Below are 22,149 nucleotides of genomic sequence, written 5' to 3'. Positions count from 1 at the left end.
TGCATCCCTGAATGCAGAGTCTGTCCCACCCCAAGACCCCCCTCCCCAGAGGAAGCCCCTCCTCGCTGCCTGCTACCACACAGGCTTCTCTGAGCCCCAGCTGGGGTCATCCCTGAGCACTGCAGGGACTGAGCCAACAGAGAAAGGCTAGTCACAGAAGTTCTGATTTCCCAGTACAGATAAAACTTGCTAGGGCTCTCGGTTACCGATTAGACGTGCAGGGCCGGAGAGATAGCACAGCAGTAGGGCGTTTGCCTCGCACGCAGCTGATTCGGGAGTGACAGTGGTTCGAATCCCGGCATCCCATATGGTCCCCCAAGCCAGGAGGGATTTCCAAGCTCACAGCCAAGAGTAACCCCTGAGCGTCACTGTGACGGTTGTGGCCCAAAGCCAAAAAACCAACCAATGATTAGGCGTGCAATATTGCTGTTCTTTTTTTTCTTTTTTTTTTTTTTGCCACACCCAGTGACGCTCAGGGGTTCCTCCTGGCTCTACACTCAGAAATCGTTCCTGGCAGGCTTGGGGAATCATATAGGATGCCAGGATTTGAACCACCGACCTTCTGCATGCAAGGCAAATGTCCTATCTCCATGCTATCTCTCCAGCCCCCATAATGGCTGTTCTTTAAAAAAATTGTGTACGTGGGAAGGGGCAAAGGAGTGTGTCCTGGGGACACTGATGGAAGATGTGGGCACTGTGGTGGGGGTGGTGTTGGGCCAATAAAGCGTGAGGCATTCGATGAACAGGACTGCGGGTGAAAATGGTTCCCAAAGTCTTAGTAAAAAAGGGCCAGGGGAGAGACTGAGGTGAAGGCGTCTTAGTGCATGGCTCACCCCCCCCCTTTTTTTTGGTTGATTTTTTTGGCCACAGCTGGTAGTGCTCAATGGTTACTCCTGGCTCTGTGCTCAGGGGACCATATGGATGCCAGAGATTGAACCTGGGTTGGCTGCTTGCCATGCAAACACCTCCCTTCTGTGCTATCATCCAGGGCTGGTTTAGGTCAATTCTCAAGGGTCCTCCTGAGGATTTGGGAGTGGATATGAACCCTGGCTTCAAGTTCAAGTCATAGCTGCCTCAGCCCATAGTGAGAGTTCTCTGTTGGTCCTTTGGTTTTTTTCACAGGCTCTCCAGCGTTGGGGACTCTCTATTGTGACCCTTTCCCCAAGGTCTCACTGCACCTTCTGGAGAAATGGCCGCAGCTGTCAGCCCAGATGCCTTGGCTGGCACTGGTCCCCTTCCATCTCTAGAACTGACTTCTGACTTTCTTCCTGCAGCCCCTTTGCCCCTGTTCACTTCTTGGTTAGGACAAGAGCAAGGCCTCATTCCTGGGAAGGTGGAGGCCACCGGGAATGTCGAGACCACACCCCTTCTCCCTCTCTGCAACCGGATTGCTACCCCTCCCCACCCCTTGCTAAGTGTACTCCCTGGAGCACCTCTTGCATTTCCTTCCACAGATGTTCTTGACCTCTAGAGAGCTTGGCTACCTTTGAGCATAAGAGGCCCACCTTTGGGCTTTCCTCAATCATCTTCTTCACCTGTAGTTTTTGTTTGCCTTGAGTAACCCAGTGGCACTCAGACGTTACTCATGGTTCAGCACGATGGGACCATCTGGGATGCTGGGGATCAAACCCGAATTGGCAAGATGCAGGGCAAATGCCCTCCCTGCTGCACCGTTGCCCCTTCACCTGTAGTTTTTGATTTCAAGAGCTGGGGCTCAGTCCTGAAACATTTGCAAGACCAAGGGTAGACTTGTGGGATATCGGTGGTGTGGCCGGGCACACACCATGTGTGGGACCCCGAAATAGTGACAGGTGTTGTGTTAACGGCCGAAGGCCACAGATCACCAGGACAGACACAACAATCGTGAAAGAGCTTAAAATACTGGGAGAATTCCCCAAGCACGATGCAGACATGACATGGCACCTGGGAATAAAGCACCAACAAGGCTGGAGAGGGTACGGCGGGCCACACACCTGACTCAGTCTGATCCCTGGCCTGCATAGGGTATGCCAAGCACCTCCAGGAGTGATCCCTGACCTCCAGGAGTGATCCCTGAGTGCAGAGCCAGGTAGAAGTTCTGAATATAGCCAGGTGGGGCTTCCCGGCAAAAAAAAACACAAGAAACTACCAGAAAGATGGTACTGACAGGCCAGTCCAAGCTGGTGGCTCACACTTTCCTCTCGGAGAAAACAAGAGCTTGGGTCTAAGGATATGCCCTAACGTCTCCCAGAGTGGGCTGTCTGCCCTGGAAGGCTGCAGGCCTGTCTACTGCTTCCTACTCAGCATAGACCTCTAGACTAGCCATAACCTCCATGGCTGGGGTCACCCTCTTGGAAAAGTCAAGGGCCCTGGGGTGCTTCCACATCAGTGTACCCCACATCAAAGTAGCAGAGTAGAGGCATTTATTTGGAAAAGGCCTCAGCACCAATGCAATGGCCCCCTTGGGCCTGTGGTTCAGGTCCAGAGATGGGCGGTGGCCTGGTGTGCCCTTGGCCCCGGTCTCTTAAGGCTTCTGGACATCTGGGTCCTCCTGCACGACAAGGCTTGTGGGGGTGCCTGGCCTGGGGCTGACTTGGCCCTCAGCCTTCTCCTGCACCTCATCCTCATCCTCGCAATCCTCAGGACTCCTGGTGGAGCTTATCTTCCTCCTCTTCCTCACATCATCGTCCTCCTTGGTCCTGGAGGGCTGTGGGCAGGGCTGCGCCACCATGTCGCCAGGGGCCTGGCTGTCCATGGGCACCGGCGCTGGCTGTTGGTCACCCTGGCTCAGGGCACAGCCTTCCAGGTTCAGGACAATTCCCTCCACATCAGAGATGCTGCAAGTGCCTGGCCCTAGGGGGCCCTGTTCAAGGCTTCCCTCTAGTTTCCGCTTCTTGCTCTCCTTGGGGCTGGGGGGCGCTGGCTCAGGGGCCCCATCCTCACTGCCCTGGTCTCTCTGCTGGGCGTCTGCCTCAGTGAGCAGTGAGCCCGGGCGTGCCCCTTCTTCTTTCAGTGAGCCCGGGCATGCCCCTTCTTCTTTCAGTGAGCCCGGGTGTGCCCCTTCCTCCAGCGAGCCCGGGTGTGCCCCTTCCTCCAGCGAGCCCGGGTGTGCCCCTTCCTCCAGCGAGCCCGAGTGTGCCCCTTCTTCCAGGGAGCCCTGGTGTGCCCCCTCTTCCAGGGAGCCTTGGTGTGCCCCCTCTTCCAGGGAGCCTGGACGTGCCCCTTCCTCCAGTGCAGCTGCAGCTCCAACCTCAGTTTCCTGGGAGGCATCGCTGGCCAGCAGGGCCAGGTGCGGTGATGACCGCAGCCTCTGCAGCTGTTTGTGGGGTGCCCAGACAAAGTGGAGGCGCGGCTTAAAGTGCTTCCAGGCGAAGCGCAGCAGGTGGCGGCGCTGGCGCCGGCAGCGCACTGTGAAGACGAAATAGTCGAGCACGCTTTGGCGCACGGAGGGCAGCTGGCCTCGGACCAGAGTCTCCTCCAGGAAGAAGCGCACCAGTGGTGCCTGCAGTTGCTCCAGGCCCAGCTCACCCAGGGACTTGAGGATGCGTGTGAGGCGGAGGTTGTTGTGACTGTGCCTGCGGGGGCAGATGGAGGGGACAAGGGGCCGGGGTGATGCGGGGTGACGTGGTGGGGGAGCCGAGCCCACGGTGTCAGTTGGTCATTCTCCATCCCAGCCCCGGGTCTGCAGGCCATGCCATGCTGGGGTACGCATGCTGGGGTAGCCCCCCTCAGGCTCGCCCACTCCAGAGCCTAGACTGGGGCCCGCACCGTCTCTGCCCAAGACAAGCCGGGCCCTAGGTTTGGAGTACTCAGCTCCAGCTGCCCTCACCAGCCTTGTGCAGGGCGAGGGGTCTCACCAGTTGAGGTTCCGGAAGCGGGCCACGTAATTGGGGGCCCGGCACACGCGACCCGTGGTGCTGTCCTCCAGCTGGATCCCGTAGAAGCCCAGCATGAGCTCATAGGCCTGGATCAGCCGCTTCTGGACCTCCGGGGAGCTCTTGAAGGCCTGGAAGGTGAGTTTGTGGGACTGACGTGGTCGTGCCTCAGTTTTATTTGGGAGTCGGGCACTCAACCCTTCCTCAGTGGCCTCTGACACTTGGGGAGACCCGCCCCTGCCCGATTCTGACCCCCTTCACCTCGATCTCCTGTAGTGTGAGGGGCTTGGCATGCCAGTTCACACCAGGTTCCCTCAGCGGAAAAAGCCTGGAAGAGACGGGAAAGACCCCTCAGTGGCGGGCAGAGCAGAGGGGCAGCTCAGCCCAATCCTGGAGGCTGCTATTGGACCCAATGGGCTTGGAGTTCAAGGGAGCTGAGAGAATAGGGGAGTGGAGCCAGTGAGAGAGAATGGGGCAGTTTCTTTCCTTTTCTTTTTCTTTTTGGGGTCACAACCAGCAGTGCTCAGGAGTCACTCCTGACGGGCTCAGGGGACCATATGGGATGCCGGGATTCGAACCACTGTTGGTACAGGGTCCACGGCTTGCAAGGCAAACACCCTATTGCTCTGCTATCTCTTTTGGCCCCTGGAAGCGATTTCTTTCTTTCTTTTTTTTTTGGTAATACCTGGAAGCGCTCAGGGGTTACTCCTGGCTCTATGCTCAGAAATTGCCCCTGGGGGCCGGGCGGTGGCGCTAAAGGTAAGGTGCCTGCCTTGCCTGCGCTAGACTGCGCTAGACTGGTGTTCGATCCCCCGGGGTCCCATATGGTCCCCCAAGCCAGGAGCGACTTCTGAGCACATAGCCAGGAGTAACCCCTGAGCGTCACCGGATGTGGCCCAAAAACCAAAAAAAAAAAAAAAGAAATTGCCCCTGGCAGGCACAGGGGACCATATGGGATGCCGGGATTCAAACCACAGTTCTTCTGCATGGAAGGCAGACGCCTTACCTCCAGGCTATCTCTCCGGCCCCCTGGGAGCAATTTCTGAGCACATAGCCAGGAGTAACCTGAGAGTCACCAGATGTGGCCCCCCGAAAAAAACCCCAAACAAAAAAGTAGAGGGATGGGAGGTAAGTAAACTCAGGGACTGAACTGTCCATTGGGCAGGTCAGGGGCAGGAAATGTGGGCACAGGGAAGAGGCAGGGTTGGGAGGTGAAGCTAAGGGATAAAGGCTAGAGGTGGGACAAAGGGGCGGAGCTCAGGTTTAGCAATGGAAAAAGGGGTGGAGTCAAGAGGTGGGGGGCCAGGCCAGGAGATGGGGCCTCCCTCCCACTCAATGGAGTATGGGAGTTTCCCTATATCCTGAATACCCAGCACCTGGAGAGACCAATTCCCAGCTAGGGCCACATAGGTAGGACCTTCCCTATGAAGGCAAGTTCTGTAGAGGGTTCTCTGCCCCCAGACCAGTAACCAATGAGCACTCCCGACTGGTCAGGAGCAGTCACACCTACAACCCAGCTCAGCCCCTGGAGCCGCAGGAACAGTGGGGCGGCCGTTGGCTCTCACCACTGGATGTAGGAGTGGTTATCTTCCATCTGCTCGTAGTCTTCCTTCCAGTTTTGCAGAATGTCCTGGATGAAGCAGCCTGTGACAGCAAGCGGTTCAGAGGGGCTACAAGGTGGCCTCTCACCCGCCCACGCCCTGTGGCCATCCCATGTGTGGGCATCTCCCTTGCCTGTCCCGCCCGGCCACCCCACAGGGCCAGTCCTTGGCAATGGGGGCCTGGGAACTGGGGCCTTTGTCTGCACCGGTGGTTATGTCTGGAGAAGAGATCCCTGGAGGGGGAACGGGACACCTCACTGGGGCAGTTCAGCAGCAGGTGCTATAGGGGCAGGAAATGGTACCCAATCACTGCGGGGCCAATCTTTGAACTTTGAGATCAGGGACAGGCCCTGAGCGCTGCAGGATGGGGGCCCCTGCAACATTGACTTCCTATGAGCACTGAACCCTGGGTACAGGGTTAACCCATCAAACCCTGGTGGCAGGAAGACCCTGCCAGCTCCTTGGCGTATCCCACCTCTCCCACCTGCAAGCGGATGAGCTCAGAGCAAGGATGACAGGTGCTCAGGCCTAACCTCAGGAAGCGCCCCTCAGCCCCCGCGAGTGCGTGTGGGTGCGTGAGTGTGCGAGCACGTCTGGGAGTGTGTGGATCCCGGGTCGCACGCACCATTGGGCTGGAAGCGGATTTCGTTCTTGTAGAAGCTCAGGTTGGGCATTTCGCTGCTGCCATCTTTCTCCTCCAAACCCTGCCAGGCCAGAAGAGGGCAGTAGAAAGAAACCCTGCAGAAGGGCTGCCCCAGCCTCCCTGCTACCTGCAAGGCCAGCCTCACCTCCTGCCCCCAGGCCACCAGTCTTGCCCAGGCGCCTGCAGGCCTGGGAGAGGAGAGCGGGCAGGGAAGGGGCAGAGTGCTAAGGCCACGCAGTGGCCAGCAGCAGTTACCTACCGGGTAGTGGTGCCGGTATCTGGCCGTGTCCCGCATGGCTCGAAAGTTCCGAGGAGGGGGTTTCTTGGCCTGAGCAGAGAAGGCCAAGGGGCCAAGGTGAGGGGCTGGAGAGATAGCATGGAGGTAAGGCGTTTCCCTTGCATGCAGAAGGACGGTGGTTCGAATCCCGGCGCCCCATAGGGTCCCCCGAGACTGGCAGGAGGGGATTCTGAGTGTAGAGCCAGGAGGAACCCCTGAGCGCTGCCGGGTGGGACCCAAAAACCAAAAAGAAAAAGAAGGCTGGGGTGACTGGCCAGGCCTGTCCCAGAGCTAACTGCCCAGGGCGTGGCCCCTGCCGGGAGGGGAGGCCCTTCTGCTTTCTCTTTCAGCACTGGCCCGGCCTTGGGTGCTGTGGTCACGCAGGGTGGGGGCCGTGGCAGATGCCCCGGGGTCCTCTGCGGACCAGTCCGGCCGCCCAGGGTTTCCCTCCTCTGGGCCTGGGTCTCCAGGGCGCGGGCACCCCGGCACGTACCAGCCCCACACGCCCCGTGCCACTTGCGCCCGGGAGCCCGGAGAGCCGAGCCCTGCCTGGGGCCTGGAGTCCGGCCCCTCTGCGGGCCACAAGTGCGGGCGACGGGGACGGAGGGGAGAGGGACAGGAGGCCCCCGCCCGCCCGCCCGCCCAGGCCGGTGTCTGTGGCCGGGGGCTCCGGGCGGTGCCTCGGGCCCGGGCCGGGGATCGGGAGTCGCGGCCGGGGCCCCGCTGACCCCCGCGGCGGGACGGCCACAGCCCGGGGAGCCCCGCACCTGGAGCACGTCGGGCCGCGCCTCCCGCTCCGCCTCATCGTCCCCGTCCCCGTCCGAGTCCCCCGGGCCGCCGCCCCCGTCGCCCCCGCCGCCGCCGCCGCTCGAGCCGTCGCTGTCCGCCCCGGAGTCGTCCCAGGTCGAGTCGCAGGCCGCGTCCTCCTCCATGCCGGCCGGGCCGGGCCGCGCCAAGCCCGCTCAGCGGAAGCGAAACCGAAGCGGGAGGAAGCGAGGAGACGCGCGGGGGCGGGCCCGGGAGGGCGGGGTGGTGGGCGTGGCCTATCTGGAAAGGGTCGTGCTGGGGTAGAGGCGGAGCCTGGACAAAAGGGCGGTGTTGGGGGCGTGACCTAAGAGCGATGGGCGTGGCTACCACAAAAGGTTGGTGCTGGGGGCGGAGCCTAAGACGCAGTAGGCGGGGCCTACACCATAAAGGGCGGTGCTGGGCGTCGAGGCGGAGCCTGGAGCGCAGTGGCTGGTGCGGGGCTCGGAAGAGCGCCTGGAGAGCAGAGGCCGTTTTCGGTTTCGGAGGGGCGATGCCCGCCCCAGTCACCGAGGCAGCCCCGGGCGTTTCCAGCCCTTAGGATGTCTTATCCGCACGCAGCGTGCTCTCAGCCCGCAGAATCTCTCCCCTAGGCCCAAGAGCCACGCGCGGGTCTGTTAGAATATCCTGGAGCGGTAGGACGGAGCCCCCGTCTCCTCCCAGGCTGCTGAACCCCAACAATATACCCTGCCAGGCGTGGGCCTGGCCACTGACCATCAGACCAGAGCACGCTTAGAGGCCTCCAGCCTGCACTTAGCAGGCCCAGCCCGGGCGACACCCGCAGGAGTGCTGGCTGATGGCATGTGGGCAGGGTGTCCCTTGGCCTGGGGCTCACCCCTCACCCAGGGTTCACAGCAGGGCCACCGTGTAGACCTGCCAGCAACCTTTCCCGATCTCTTTCGGTTTCTGTTCCAGAGGCTTGCTTCCCCAGGACACATGCCAATGGCATTTGCCTTCAGGGCAGCGCACAGCCGATAAGATACTGCAACTCCCCCAACCCCTGCTGGAGGCCACTAAACTTAACACTGTGGAATGTAGGGCCACCGCACACCATGCAAGGCAGCTGGGCCGAGCTGGGCAGGTGGAGCAGTGACTGGGCCAGGAGCAGAGCCGGGGTAACTAGGACAGCCACTGACCCCCTCGTGGCTGCCCACCTCTTGGGGGTCCCTTGGCACTGGTCTAATACAGAAGCCTGAAGTGCTGTTGGGATCCCTGAGGATGGACAACACGCAGGGTGAGTCCCTCACACCACACAGCCGGGCTGCTGCCACCGGTAAGTTTCCGTCAGCTTCACATCTACATGGAACCGGCTTTTTGTTCAGTGGCTTTTGGGCACACAGCAATGCCTGGGCTTACTCCTGGCTCAGGGCTCACGACTGGCCAGCAGAGGGGGCAAGTGGGGTATCAGGGAGATTAAACCCTGGTCATCTGCATGCAAGGCAAACACCTTACCCACTGTGCTACAGCTCCAACCTAATGTATGAGGCATTTTAACAGACACTCGATGAAACCTGGGAAAATCAAAGAGACCCCTGCAGGGAATCGAATCCACTTGGGCATCAGATCACACACCTCTAGGCTGGTTTGTGCTTTAATAAGCATGACACTCAGATGGTGCCAGCCGCCAGTGGGCACAGGCCAGTGGGCACCCGACTCCGTCAAGGCGCTCGGTCTGCACGTTACCGGATAATACAAAAATAACCGCTACAAATTCTCGGTATCTGACTTATAAAAACTGAGCAGAAAGTACCTCAGTAGTTAGGAACTTCAAACATCTCAGGAAAAAAAAAATCCAACATGAGTTTCACTTGTGAAGCATTGGCTTCCTAGGAAACACTCAAACAGGTTTCTTAAAAAGGAAACAGTGAAGGAGCAACTGGATTTGTGTGCAGGCTTCATTCAGTCCCGCTGTGAGAGGGTCTGTGAGGCTGCAGCGTCTTCAGGAGGGCAGACAGATGGACAGAGGAGCAACCTTGGATGCTTTACTACTTGCTGTCCGGGGTTCCTGCCCACTTTCCATGGCATGCCCAGGAAGCCACACACAGACATAGTCATTCCTTCAGACCCATTGGGGCCAAAGCTTATGTCCGGCGCCGCTTGGCAGCGCTGGGACTAGAGGGGTTACTGTTGGCTGTCAGGACCTTGTCGGTGACCCGGCTGCGCTTGCGCTTATCCGCGCCATCTTTGGACCCCAAGTCTGAGGAGTTCTTGTCTTTGCTCGATTTCTCCGTAGCTTTCCCCAAGCTTCCTGAAGATGAAAAAACTGGGAGACAAGATCATTTGGCTGGAGACAGAAGCTGCAGGATTGCAACGTCATCTTCCCGTTCCTTTATTCCTGTCCATGTGGGGGACACTCTGAACCCCAAAAGTGCCTCCTGAACTATAGAAACTAAAACATGCCCCCTGTGCTGTGCACGGCCTTTGGTCCCTGCTCTTTTGGGTCTGTTCTGCTGCCACCCAGACCTACACCTTTCATGGCACTAGGGTCTCTGCTCACTGAAGAGTGTGCAGGTCACCCCCCCCTTGCCCACATGCACCTGTCTGCCCATATCCACCACCCATTTGCCTGCAGTTTGCATGCACCCACAGACAACTCACTCACTCACTCCCACATATACGCCTGTGTTCAAGCAAACAGCAGACAGAGACTGCTCTGGTAAATACGTGGTGCCCGGGAAGGGGTGGAGGCACCTACCATCGTCAGCCCCGCTGTGTGGGTCCACGTCCTCCTTCATCTCCTCCTTCATTTCCTCCTCGATGATCACTTTCCCTGTGGAAAACACAGCTGGCCTGACAGCTGACCTAACAGCTGACCTCAGCCTGCCACAGGGGTTGGGGGTTGGCGTGGAAGGCAGGCAGTGCCACTGTGCCAGGCCTCATCAAGAAAGCCACAGTCCTATCCTCACCAATCTTGGGCCTTCCAGCCCTAGGGCAGGCAACAGAGCCAGGCTCTGCCATCCTGCCTATCAGGGGGAAGGAATGTCTCCAGCTCACCTTCTCGAACCTCCTGGATGATTTCTTCTGGGAGAACAAAGTTTCTCTCGGAGTTCGGGAATGGAAGAATCTCAGACTCGTGCTGATGGGCAAAAGAAGTCATGTAGGTTCGAGAAGGAAGTGAGGCCAGAGAGACAGCACAGCGGAGAAAGCATGTGCCTTGCACACGGCCAAGCGGAGTTCTATCTAGTTCAATCCCTGGCATGTTGAATGGTTCCCTAGAGCCCGCCAGGTGTGATCCCCATAAAAACAAACAAAAAATCCCAATAGAAGCCACATGGGTTTAAGAAGCAAGCAGTGACACTCAGAAGCTGGCACAGGAGTGCTCAGAGGGTGGATGGGTGCCAACACAGGGTCTCAAGGTCAAGGTTGGGGGCAGTTCAGCCCCAACATGCATCCTTGCACATGCTGGACATGGGTCAGGGCCCAGCTCCTTCGGCTTAAACCCAGCAGCATCTTTAGGACCAGTTGTGTGGTATCTCCCAATGGGATCATGCCAGAATTCCTCTCTGGGTCCTCATCAACCGCTGCAGCCTGGCAGCCTGGATGTGAGCACTGGGTGTAGGAGTCACACGCTTGGGGTGCCCGGCTCAGCAGGGTCACGGTCAGCGCCATCCTACACATCCAAGGTGACCCAGCAAATTCTAGCCCTCTCTCTGGCCACACACCACCCTTCTTTGCCTGGGTCCATCACAGGGTCCTGCCACCTGCCAACCTTCCTCCTGGGTCTCCAGCTCACCTGTGCACCCACCCACCCACCCACACATACACAGCTGGCTGGGCCTTCCCGCCTGGTGCCTCAGACACCACCTCACTCCCCAAGGTGCTGGTTGCTGGGTCACTTTTTCCAGCCAGAGCACTGCTTGGAGCAATCACTGACCTCAGGATCCTTCCAGGGGAGTCTTGGCTGTGCCAACCTGATGTGATGTGCAGCCCGGTTGCCATTTTTTTTCTGTTCTTTCTCTTTGCGGGCAGTTGGGCTGAGCCACAGCGTGGGGCCCTGGCTCAGGTCAGCCCATCTGGGGCCTGGGGCCGCAAGGAGAGCATGGTGAGGGGCGCAGGGAGGGCGGGTGCAGCTTACCAGTGCCTGCATGTCGTACATGGTGCTTAGGTGGTCCCAGATGACCTTGGAGGGCACCTGCCGGCCGATGTTCTGGCTGAACTTGTCCCTGATACAGATCATGTGGAAGTGGCGGTTCACACCTGCGGGCACAGGTGTGCGGGGCAAGGGGTGGGGGTCGGACGACGGGATCGGGCAGGGCTGCTTCGTGAGTGGCTCTAGGGGGAGGTGGGGGGACCTGGGGTCACAGTGGGGCAGGGCTGATGTGTGGGTGGATCTGGGGGGGGTGTATGGGTGGCTCTAGGGGTGTGTGGGTGGTTCTGGGGCCCACGGGGCAGGGCTGGTGTGTGGGTCGCTCTGGGGTGTGTGTGGATGGCTCTGGGGGTGTGAGGGTGGGGGATCTGGGGCCTGCAGGACAGGGCTGGTGTGTGGGTGGGCGGGGATCTGGGGCCCGCAGGGTAGAACTGGTGTGTGGGTGGCTCTGGAGGTGTGTGAGTGACTGTGTGTGGGGAAATATAGGTGGGTGGGGATCTGGGGCGGGCAGGGCAGGACTGGTGTGTGGGTCACTCTGGGGAGGTATTGGTGTCTCTGAGAGGGGTGTAGGGGTGTCTCTGGGTGTGTGTGAGTGTCTCTGGGGGTGTAGGGGCATCTCTGGGGGGTGTTGGGGTATCTCTGGGGGGTGTGGATGGGTGGGGATCTGGGGTCAGCGGGGCAGGGCTGATGTGTGAGTGTCTCTGGGGGTATAGGGGTGTCTCTGGGGGGTTGTTAGGGTATCTCTGGGGGGTGTGGATGGGTGGGGATCTGGGGTCAGCGTGTTGGGGTGTCTCTGAGGGTGTGTGGGTGTCTCTGGGGGGTGTGGATGGATGGGGATCTGGGGTCAGCGGGGCTGATATGTGAGTGTCTCTGGGGTGTAGGGGTGTCTCTGGGGGTGTAGGGGTGTCTCTGAGGGTGTGTGGGTGTCTCTGGGGGGTGCTGGGGTGTCTCTGGGAGTGCAGGGGTGGCTCTAGGGGGGTGTTGGGGTCTAGGGTCGTTGGGGCTCGGGCCCGCGGGGCCGGGTGCGGGCGGGTGCCGCCCCGACGGTTGCCACCACCCGCCCACCCCGCCAGTCACGCAGCCACCCCCACGCGGCCGGCTCCCCCGCTCACCGACGGGCTTGTGGCCCAGCATGGCGTGGAAGAGGCACACCTCCACCTCGGGGCTCCACACCACCGTCTCCTCGGCCGGGCTGGTGGCCGCCTCCCCGGGGCCCTTGTCGCCGGCCGCGCCGCCGCCGCCCACCTCGGCCTCCCCCATGGCGCGGCCGGCCCAGCCCGGGCTCCGGCAGGCGCAGGCGCAGTCGAGGCGGCAGAGGTTCGGCCGGGCCGCGCAGGCGCGGTGAAGGCTCGTAGTGGCGCGACGCGCTCGCCGCCCCCTGGCGGTGGAGGCGTTTCCGCCGCGCGCCTGCGCAGTGGAGGCGCGATGCCCGACGCCGCTAGCAGCCAGGCTGAGCGGCGCGCTTTGAAGACGGCGGGGCTGGAGCCACTGGGGCGACGGGGACCGGGCCTGGGGCCTGACCTTTGACCCTATGGAGCGGGGTGAACTGTGCACGGACCCCGCCTGGACTGCTCTGTGATTCCACTTGAACTCTGCGTTGCCCTGTTGGCCTGTATGATTGACCCCACCTGGATGGTGCCCCTGGCCAGGTGGGTGTCACTATTCTGGGTGAGACAGGCACTGACACCAGCTGACACTGTGCCCTTGACACCTGCAGACTGTCCCCTGACCCTCCCTGGACTGTGCACTGACCCCGCCTGGACTGTTCTGTAGCTCCATTTGAACTGTGCACTGACCCTGTTGGCCTTGTCATTAATTGACCCCCCTTGGGTGGTGACCCTGACCAGTGGCTGTCACCATCCAGGGTGAGACGATGCACTGACACCAGCTGACACTGTGCCCTTGACACCCACGGTCTGTCCACTGACCCTCCCTGAACTGTGTACTGACCACTCCTGGTTACTCACTGTATCTCTGACTCCACCTGGACGGGGCAGTGACCATCAGGAATGTGCTCTGACCCCCCCACACTCCATGGACTTTGCCACTAGTCCCCCCAAGACGCTGGTATCACCCCTGGACTGTGCACTGACCCCACCTTGATGGTGCACTGACTGACTCCTTCTGGGCTGTGCGCTGACCCCACCTTGATGGTGCACTGACTGACTCCTTCTGGGCTGTGCGCTGACCCCCTGGATGGCCCAATGACTCAACTTGGATTGTGCACAAACCCACCTGGACTGCATTGACTCCCCCCTAGATTGTACAGTGATACCCCCGTTGTCTCTGAATTGACTGCCTGGACTGCGAAATAAGTGTATTGTGTTCTGACACCAATTGGACCGTATCATGAACTCTGCCTGGACTGTGCACTGACCCCACCTAAACTGTGCCCCTGCCCCCCAGACTGTGCCATTGACACCCCTGGACTGTCAACTGCCGCCCTTTGGACTGTGCACTGACATCCCCTGGACTGTGCCCCTGACCCCATCTGAACTGTATCGCTGACCTCACCTGGACTGTGCCACTAACCAGGCTTGGAATCTGCAGTTACCCTCTTGGATTGTGTGGTGACAGCACTGGGACTGTGTAGTGACCCCACCTGGACTGTGTGTTGACCCCTTGACTGTGAGGTGATCCTACCTTGGTCTGTGTGGTGACACCCCTTGGATTGTGCTGGGAGCCCACCTGGACTATGCAGTGACCCCCCCCACTAGATTTGCACTGACTCTGCCTGACTGTGCCACTAACCCTGCTAGGACTCTACAGTGACCCCTCCTGGACTGTGCCCCTGAAAACGCTGGACTTTGCCACTAACCCACCTGAACTCTGTGCCAACTCTCCTGGATTGTGTGGTAACCCCATCCAGGATGTGCGGTGACCCCCCTGGACATGCAGTGAGCCCACCTCAACTGTGCACTGACTCCACCTGGACTGTGCTACTAACTCTGTCTGGAATCTGTAGTGACCCCACCTGGGACTATGTGGTGACCCCACTGGATGGTACACTGACCCTATCTGGATTATGTCACTAACCCACCCTGAACTGTGCCACAAACTTCGCCTGGACTCTGCGGTGACCCCTCTGGACTGTGCCACTAACCCTTCCTGGACTATGCACTGACCCCTCTGCCAGGGCCGAGGCAGAATCCCAAAATGAAAAGGATTTTTGGAGACCAGATTTAATAGCCGAACAGGCAAGGCTTCCCAGCTAGGGGTCTTATGAGGGTATCCCCTTCTCAACTTCTTATTTATCCCACCTGAATGATCAGAACGCCCACACCTGGAATGTGTGGATAAAGGAAGCTGACTTGGGGGGAGAGAGGGATTAAGAAGGGGAGTTAGGGGCCAGAGAGATAGCATAGAGGTAAGGCATTTGCCTTGCATGCAGAAGGACTGTGTTTCAAGTCCCGACATCTCAGATGGTCCCCCAAGCCTGCCAGGAACTATTTCTGAGCGTAGAGCCAAGAGTGATCTCTGAGCGCTGCCGGGTGTGACCCCCCCCCAAAAAAGAAGGGGAGTTAGAGGCAAGTGGCAGAAGTGAGGAGAAGCAGAAGTGAGAATCAACAGCAAGATTCAATAGAGATCACCAATTCAGTAACAGATTCAGCAGCAGTAGCTTCAGCAAAGGGAATTAGTCAGCCTGGAAGCTAGTTAGGAAGCCTGGAAAAAGCAGCTGAAAGGGAGACAGAGGCTGAGAGCCAGAAGGAGTAGAGAAGGAACTGCTAGGAAAAGGCTTAGGATAGAGGCCATGTGAGGAGGTGTACATGGCGGTAGAGACCGTGAAATAAAGCTGGCTGACTCCTGGAACTTCATCTGACTGCTTTGTGAATCTCTCTGCCCTCACCCTGCAACCTTCAGACCTGCCAGGCCATAGGGTCTGCAGGAGCCGGGCCGAGCCCAGATAGGCCTCACCATCCCCCTACCAACTCTAGGACTCATTAATTTATATTAAGACAACAGTCTTACAGCCAATCCCTAGGCTGGGAGACGGGGAGAGGAAGAGAACTCACTAAGGTTGGGACCAAAGTCAGCCAGAGAGAGGACAGGGGAAAGGGAAAAGCAGACGAGGCAGCAGGAATAGTGATTCCAACCAACAGTTTTTCCAGAAGTCTGGCAGCCACCATTCAGCAAAGCAGTCTGGGAGAAGCAGCCAATGCCCACACTTGAGCTGGGGGCTTATATATCCAGGGATTGTGTGGTGACCCCACCTGGACTGTGCGCTGACACACCCCCCCCCCCGGACTAAGCACTGATCCCGCCTGGACTGTGTGGGGCTCTGTCCTTTTGGATCCGGAGTCTACTGAACAGGCTGGCAGTGCACAAGGTACTGAGACGTTTCCCCAATAGGGCAGGGATATGCGTTAGGAACCACCCAAGCTGGGTGCACCTCAGGTACAGCTGCAGCCTGATCTCTGGGGTTCTGTGAGGTGCCCCGTGTCCCCAAGTCCCCTATGATTTCCCATAAGCCTGCAGTCAACAAACTGACCACTAGGGTGTGTGTCTGCCCCACGGTTCAACCCAGCCAGGCTCCCTAGCATCACTGTTCTATTGTGATGAGTGATGGTGTGTAAGGCTGGCTGGTGCTGGCATGTGAGCCCCAGGAATTCAGTACCCCCACTGCTTCCTGGGCACCAGCTCTGAGCCAGGTCGGGGAGCAGGAGGGGTCGTGGGTGGGGGCCTCGCTGATGGAAACTCGAGTGGCTGGGGTGACTTTTTCCTTATTCGACAGATGCCTTGCTGCCTTAGATGGCTCTGAGGTGGCCAGCAACTCCTGAGGCTCTAGGAGCTTGGGTGGGGGTTTAACCAAAGGTCCCAGAGCTGCAGAATCTGAGGGTGTTGGGTCTCTGCATTTCTCCTTTAGCTGCATTCTGGGAAGGGACTGTGAATAGGCAGATCCCTGATGTTCATCTGAGACTGCCTAAGAGCAAAGCTCCCGTGTCCGGGTGGAACAGCTTGGAAGCACCCCACTCTGTTTGGAGGGTACTGTCTATCTCTGGGCTCCCTGGAGTTCTTGCATGGTTCCTGCTGTCTGGGCTCTGGCTTGACCCACAGTGTAAAATCACCCCATACACAGGTATTCTGGCAATCTTCTATATCGTATCAAGAGCCAGCTGCCTACTAGATGGTCTTTTTTTTTTTTTTTTTTTTTTTTTTTTTTTTGCCACATACCCGGAGGCACTCAGGGGTTAATCTTGGCTCTGGACTTAGAAGTCACTCCTGGAAGGCTTGGGGAACCATATGGGATGTCGGGAATTGAACTTGGGTCCCTCCTGGGTCAACCACGGTACAAGGCAAATGCCCTACTGCTGTGCTATCAATCCAGCCCCAGAATGGTCATTTTTATTGAGTCTAGAGACCACCCCCAGATGGGGAATAAGGACAGAGTAAGGACAGATAGCTCAGGCTATCCTGAGCCAGCTCCACCCAGGTTTACATGAGAGACCATCTCTGTTTTGGAGTAAAACCAAGTTGTAAACAAATATATACAAAGCAACTAGGAATAATCTTTGCTTTTGGTAAAATAAGGTATAACCTAACCCTAAAGCACACTGAAACTGTAAGGGCTTCTGGTCACTGGACACAGCAGGACCAGCTAGAGCCAAGCAGGCTGGCTTGGGACAGCTACTGGACTCACAGGGAACCAGAGAATGTTCTGGAGCAGCTCAGCTATGAGATTCAAGTTGAGCCTTGAGAACTGTTTAAGGCTGGTTTTCTTTCTATTTTAAAATTATTTTTCCTCAGGGGTTACTCCTATCTCTGTGCTCAGGGATCACTGTGGCATTGCTTAGGCAATTCTTTGGAAGGATGGGATCCAACCCAGGTTATCCATTTGCATGGAAAATGCCCTCCCCACCATACTATCACTCTGACTCAAGGGCTGGTTTTCTTTTTTTTTTTTTTTTTTTTGGTTTTTGGTTTTTGGGTCACACCGGTGGTGCTCAGGGGTTACTCCTGGCTGTCTGCTCAGAAATAGCTCCTGGCAGGCACGGGGGACCATATGGGACACTGGGATTCGAACCAACCACCTTTGGTCCTGGATTGGCTGCTTGCAAGGCAAACGCTGCTGTGCTATCTCTCCGGGCCCAAGGGGCTGATTTTCTTGACTGAGCTCAATATTTTTTTTGGGAGGTCACATCCGGTGGTGCTCAGAAATCACTCCTGGCAGGTACAGGGGACCATATGGAATGCCAGGATTCGAACCACTGTCTGTCCTGAACCAACTGTGTGCAAGGCAAAAGCCCTACCACTGTGCTATCTCTCTGGCCCCCTGAGCTCAATATTTGGATGGAAAGTATCCCTTGGTCTGGAGAGTAGCCCTGGGGAAGGTGCTGTCCTTTCATGTACCTAGACTGTGTTCTAACCCTGGCACTGCATAGGTCCCCAGCCAGAAGTGACCCCTGAACACAGAACCAGGAGGAAGGCCCTAGCATTGTGGGATGTTTCCTGTTGCATTCTAGTTCTGTGTCCCACTTCCTTCCTGGCCTCTCTTTTCTACCACTGTATGGGTCTCTTGCCTGTACTCTGTGAGCACTTGGTCCTGAATTCCCATGGGTTGGTTAGTTCACAGAATTTTGAGTCTCCTATCTTCTATGGGGTGCTTGCAGGAACCCCATGCCTCTCTGAGGAGGCAGGACCCTAATACCTCACAGGTGATAGTGAAAATGGTTGGAAGACACAGCCCAGGTACCTCCCTCCTCTTAGCCGAGTGTGTCCCCAGTGAATGGGTAGGGAGGGGAGTTATTGGGGTAGGGGCTGCTCCCCCCTGTTACTCTCTTCCATGTCTCACTCTCTGTCTAGTCCTTGTCTGCTTCCTGTAAAAGAAGCATGCAAGAGTTTTGGATCCCCAGTTTCTTTTTTTTCTTTTCTTTTCTTTCTTTCTTTTTTTTTGTTTTTGTTTTTTGATTTGTTTTGTTTTTGTTTTTTGGGGCCACACCCGTTTGATGCTCAGGGGTTACTCGGCTAAGCGCTCAGAAATTGCCCCTGGCTTGGGGGGGGCATATGGGATGCCAGGGGATAGAACCCAGGGGATAGAACCTCGGTCCTTCCTTGGCTAGTGCTTGCAAGGCAGACACCTTACCTCTAGCGCCACCTTGCCGGCCCTGGATCCCCAGTTTCTAAGGACACAGGAGTTCTGTCATGGGGGGATGTGTGTGCCCATGGTTCCGGCTTAAGTCTGGTTTCTGCCCTGGTGCTCTGTGGCCCAAGCAGCTGGTGGAAAGTGCTAATGGAGGTGGACTTGGACCCCAGATTCCTTCCCTGCCTACCCCAGGCACAGCTGTGTGGTCCTTAGACTGATGCAGCTGCCAAACCTCTCAGAACCCTCATTTCTCGATGGAAATTTCCTTGGCAAAGTTCATTAGGCTCTGACCTTGTTATTAGCTGCTTTTGTGACTCTGTAGGCAAGAAATTTCCTTAGGTTCCCTTTCTGTGCCAGAGGGATAAAATAGTCAGAGAACATGCTTCTTCTGGTAGTTGTTTCTTTCTTCCCCACCTGTGCATGCCTCCGCTTCTGCAGAGATTCTCCCATTTGGTCAGCAATTTGCCTGGCCATTAGTAGAGCTATTCCTCACCCACACATCCAACAATCATACATCCATCTCTTCTTTTTTTTTGGTTTTTTTTGTTTTTTTGTTTTTGGTTTTTGGGCCACACCCGTTTGACGCTCAGGGGTTACTCCTGGCTATGCGCTCAAAAATCGCCCCTGGCTTGGGGGGACCATATGGGACACCGGGGGATCGAACCGTGGTCCTTCCTTGGCTAGCGCTTGCAAGGCAGACACCTTACCTCCAGCGCCACCTACCCGGCCCCACATCCATCTCTTCTTTAATCTGCTCAGAATTCCATCCATTTGTCCATCTATCCACTCATCCATCCATTCCATCCACTTATCTATCCACTCATCCATTCATTCCATCCACTTATCTGTCCTTGTATTCACTTACCCATCCCTCTGTGTATCTTCCCATGTACCCACCAACCCATCTACTTACTTATTCACCCACTGACCATCCACTCATCTACTTTTTCATCTACCCTCCATTTATCTGCCCATCCAACCCATCCACCCATCCATCCATCCACTCACTCATCCATCCATCCTCCATCTATTCAATCATCCACTCATACAATAAACCATTCACTACTCACTCATCCCTCCATTCATAACTCATTCTCCACCTACTCATCCATCCATCTACCATCTGTCCCCATTTATTCATCTGCACATTGGCCACCCATCTACTACCTACCCATCTATTATATATCTATTATATATATATCAATATATACCCATTCATTTATTTATGGGGGTGGGGTGACAACCATCCACCCCTCTACCCATAAACCCATCATCTATCCACCCATTCCTAAATATACCCATCCACACATCTACCCAAGCACCCAGCCACCCATCTATTCATCCACCCATCTACTCATTCATCCATCTACTCATCCACCCAGCTAGCCATGTGTCCATATATCCATCCACTCATCTACCCATCACCCATCTGCTCTTCAGACCATCTATTAACCAGTACTCTTCCATCTTATCTATTCAGCTGATCCATCCCTCCATCTCCTTATTGAATCAACTATCCTTCCATCATTCATCTGTTTGCACCCACCATCCACTCACCCATACCCTCCTTCCCTCCACATTGCATCACAGAATGCATCTTTCTGGGCTCTTTCTGTGTTCCAGATCCTAGGGGTGACTCAGCCTCACTGGTGGTGCTAGACACAGGGACCCAGGCTGTGAGGGGACACACTTTCCTGTGGGAGGAAAGCAGAGAATGTAGAGGGTGGGGTATGTCCTTGGGGTCTGTCTCTCTGTGTCTCCCCAGGCCTCAACCATATGTAACTTAGATTCTGTTTTCCTCTTTGGAGGCTGACCCAGTTCCCACAGCTCCTTATTGGAGCTTATCCAAGTCATATCTGCCCATGCTTTCCTCACATGCTTGACTCTGTCCCCCAATAAGGCATTGTCCACTTCCTCTCTTCTCCCACCTGCTTGTGTAGAAGAGGAGAATGCTCACCTGGTGGGATCTAGAGGTCCAGGGTCAGTCAGGATCAAGGTAGAGTCATTTAGGGTCAGGATCATTCAAGCTCAAGTTAAGGTCAGGGTCATTCAGGGTCGGGTCAAGGTCAGGGTTAGGGGTCAGTCAGGGTCAGGTCAGAGTATCCTGATCAGTCTAAGGGTCCGTCTACACCAACTCTGACACCAGGGCAGGCATCCCCCCAATCCCTGAGCAGCTCACATATGCACATACATATATACATGGGTACCTGACTACTTACATACACATATGCTCTGAAGCCTGTGTGTACATAGGACACCTGTACAGGTGTGTTGTACATGTGCTCCCCTTCCTCCTCCATGAGTCCTCAGACTGAACCATGTCTCCCAACTCCCACAGTCCCCGCCAGACCAAGTAAGGACCCCAGGCCAGACTAGGTGTGAGGTTTATTGGGGTGGTGCACAATGGCAGGAGGAGAGCTAAGGACAGTGGGGGGGGGTGGGTCAGCTGAGCAGGACCCTGGTGGAGGAGTACCAGGTGGAGGAGTACCAGGTACCAGGCTAACTAGGGGAAACTTCTGTTCTAGAGAGGAGGGTAGCCAGCAGAGCCCAGGTGCCAGGCGGATGACAGAGACTCCTGCGCTGGAGAGGGCTGCATCCAGCAGGGCCCAGGTGCAACCCACTGCTCTCCCAGCTGGCCACATCTTGCAGCACAGGGCCTGAATCACCCCCACTTTACTCTCCTGCAGCGGCCACCCAGAGCAGGCCAGGGACAGGAGACTGTGGTGCCTCACCAGGGATGAGGGTGGGCCAGATCCAGGTCCTTTGGCTTTGGCCGAGCCCTGTGGCAGCTCTGGCCAGCTCAGCCCTCACTAGCCTGGGTGCAAATGGGCCACTCCCCCAGGAACCTCATGTGTGCCAAAGGGCTTTGCCTCAGGTCCAGCCTGGGGCTTTGGGCCTGATGGTGAGGAACTTTCTAGAGTTGAAGGCTACTCATAACCCTCGCTTTATCTTTTTACTCTGTAGGGAGGATGGTAGGACTGGAGGGCGATCTGGACTCCTGGTGGTGTCGAGATCCACCATAGGCTGTGGCTGGCACGTGCCATGTTCATATGTGCCCTCACACCTGCCATATCCATGTGTTTACATGTGGTACCCACAGGCGGGTACCATGCAGATCAACACAGTGCATCACCTGTGCACATGGTACGTGTGGGTATGGCATGAGTATGTGTGTATGTTCCATGTGTCCTGTGTGGAGCATTCTGGGCACACTCACATATTTGTGGCATGTTGATTATATGTGAGTGCTCACACATGGCATGTCCCTGGTTTTCACATATATCTACATGGGTTACCCATGTGTGTACACATGTGCAGAGATGTTCACATGTGGTATGTACGTTGTTTACATGTGTGGTATGCCCATGAATGTGCCTGAGTGTTCCTATGTGCCCATGTAGTGTTTGCCAATGTTTATGGATGTATGGTGTGTGGATGGATGTTTGCATGTGTTGTGTGTCATGTGTGGTGTGTGCCCATCTGTGCCCACAAGGATAGTGGCCACGCTGGAGTTTTTGGTCCCCTCGCCCCATACTGGGCCTTTTAGTGCTGCCTATGAGGTGGTTTCCATGGTGTTCGGTAAACAACGCTATGAGGGAGGCAGAGTCAGGAGAGGTGGGATTTTCCCCCACAGGATCCCTTCCCAGGCGGCCTCCTCTTTCCCTTCAGGACCCCTTCCTGGGGTGGTTGGAGGAGCCCTAAGTCCCCTGCACTGTCCCGGTGCTGGAACAGTTCAGAGCAGCTGAACTGGCCCAATGGAGCTGAGGAGGAGCAATGAGATGTGAGGGCTGAGCTCCCTCCT

The 22,149-nt window shown here is 56.8% G+C and overlaps 2 protein-coding genes across 2 annotated transcripts; both read right to left on the bottom strand.

The window, feature by feature from the left end:
• Positions 1–2,385: 2,385 nt before the first annotated feature.
• OGFR (opioid growth factor receptor) lies at positions 2,386–7,312 on the bottom strand. Its single transcript, XM_049777139.1, has 7 exons — positions 7,143–7,312; positions 6,358–6,426; positions 6,081–6,159; positions 5,420–5,498; positions 4,116–4,182; positions 3,837–3,985; positions 2,386–3,554 (listed from the first exon to the last, which is right to left on the bottom strand). The coding sequence occupies exons 1-7, from the start codon at positions 7,305–7,307 to the stop codon at positions 2,504–2,506; spliced, it is 1,659 nt and encodes a 552-aa protein (XP_049633096.1). The 5' UTR covers positions 7,308–7,312; the 3' UTR covers positions 2,386–2,503.
• A 1,442-nt stretch (positions 7,313–8,754) lies between these two features.
• Positions 8,755–12,526, bottom strand: MRGBP (MRG domain binding protein). The gene is made up of 5 exons (XM_049777155.1): positions 12,379–12,526; positions 11,255–11,376; positions 10,174–10,255; positions 9,875–9,949; positions 8,755–9,442 (listed from the first exon to the last, which is right to left on the bottom strand). Exons 1-5 carry the CDS (start codon positions 12,524–12,526, stop codon positions 9,261–9,263), a joined length of 609 nt encoding a protein of 202 aa, XP_049633112.1. The 3' UTR covers positions 8,755–9,260.
• Positions 12,527–22,149: the final 9,623 nt, after the last annotated feature.

The sequence above is a fragment of the Suncus etruscus genome, chromosome 7 (genome assembly GCF_024139225.1).
Source record: "Suncus etruscus isolate mSunEtr1 chromosome 7, mSunEtr1.pri.cur, whole genome shotgun sequence".
Lineage (NCBI taxonomy): Eukaryota > Metazoa > Chordata > Mammalia > Eulipotyphla > Soricidae > Suncus > Suncus etruscus.
The sequence above is the reverse complement of the archived record's forward strand: the minus strand, read 5'-3'. Positions and strand labels throughout refer to the sequence as shown.

Excerpts from the sequence above, each read along its gene's own strand:
- OGFR (XM_049777139.1), bottom strand. The coding sequence starts at position 7,307 with ATGGAGGAGGACGCGGCCTGCGACTCGACCTGGGACGACTCCGGGGCG. Across the intron at positions 6,427-7,142 it reads CGCGGCCCGACGTGCTCCAG|GCCAAGAAACCCCCTCCTCG; the intron begins GTGCGGGGCTCC and ends TTCTCTGCTCAG. Across the intron at positions 4,183-5,419 it reads AACCACTCCTACATCCAGTG|GCTTTTTCCGCTGAGGGAAC; the intron begins GTGAGAGCCAAC and ends CGTCTCTTCCAG.
- MRGBP (XM_049777155.1), bottom strand. The coding sequence starts at position 12,526 with ATGGGGGAGGCCGAGGTGGGCGGCGGCGGCGCGGCCGGCGACAAGGGC. Across the intron at positions 9,950-10,173 it reads CATCCAGGAGGTTCGAGAAG|GGAAAGTGATCATCGAGGAG; the intron begins GTGAGCTGGAGA and ends TGTTTTCCACAG. Across the intron at positions 9,443-9,874 it reads ACACAGCGGGGCTGACGATG|TTTTTTCATCTTCAGGAAGC; the intron begins GTAGGTGCCTCC and ends CTTGTCTCCCAG.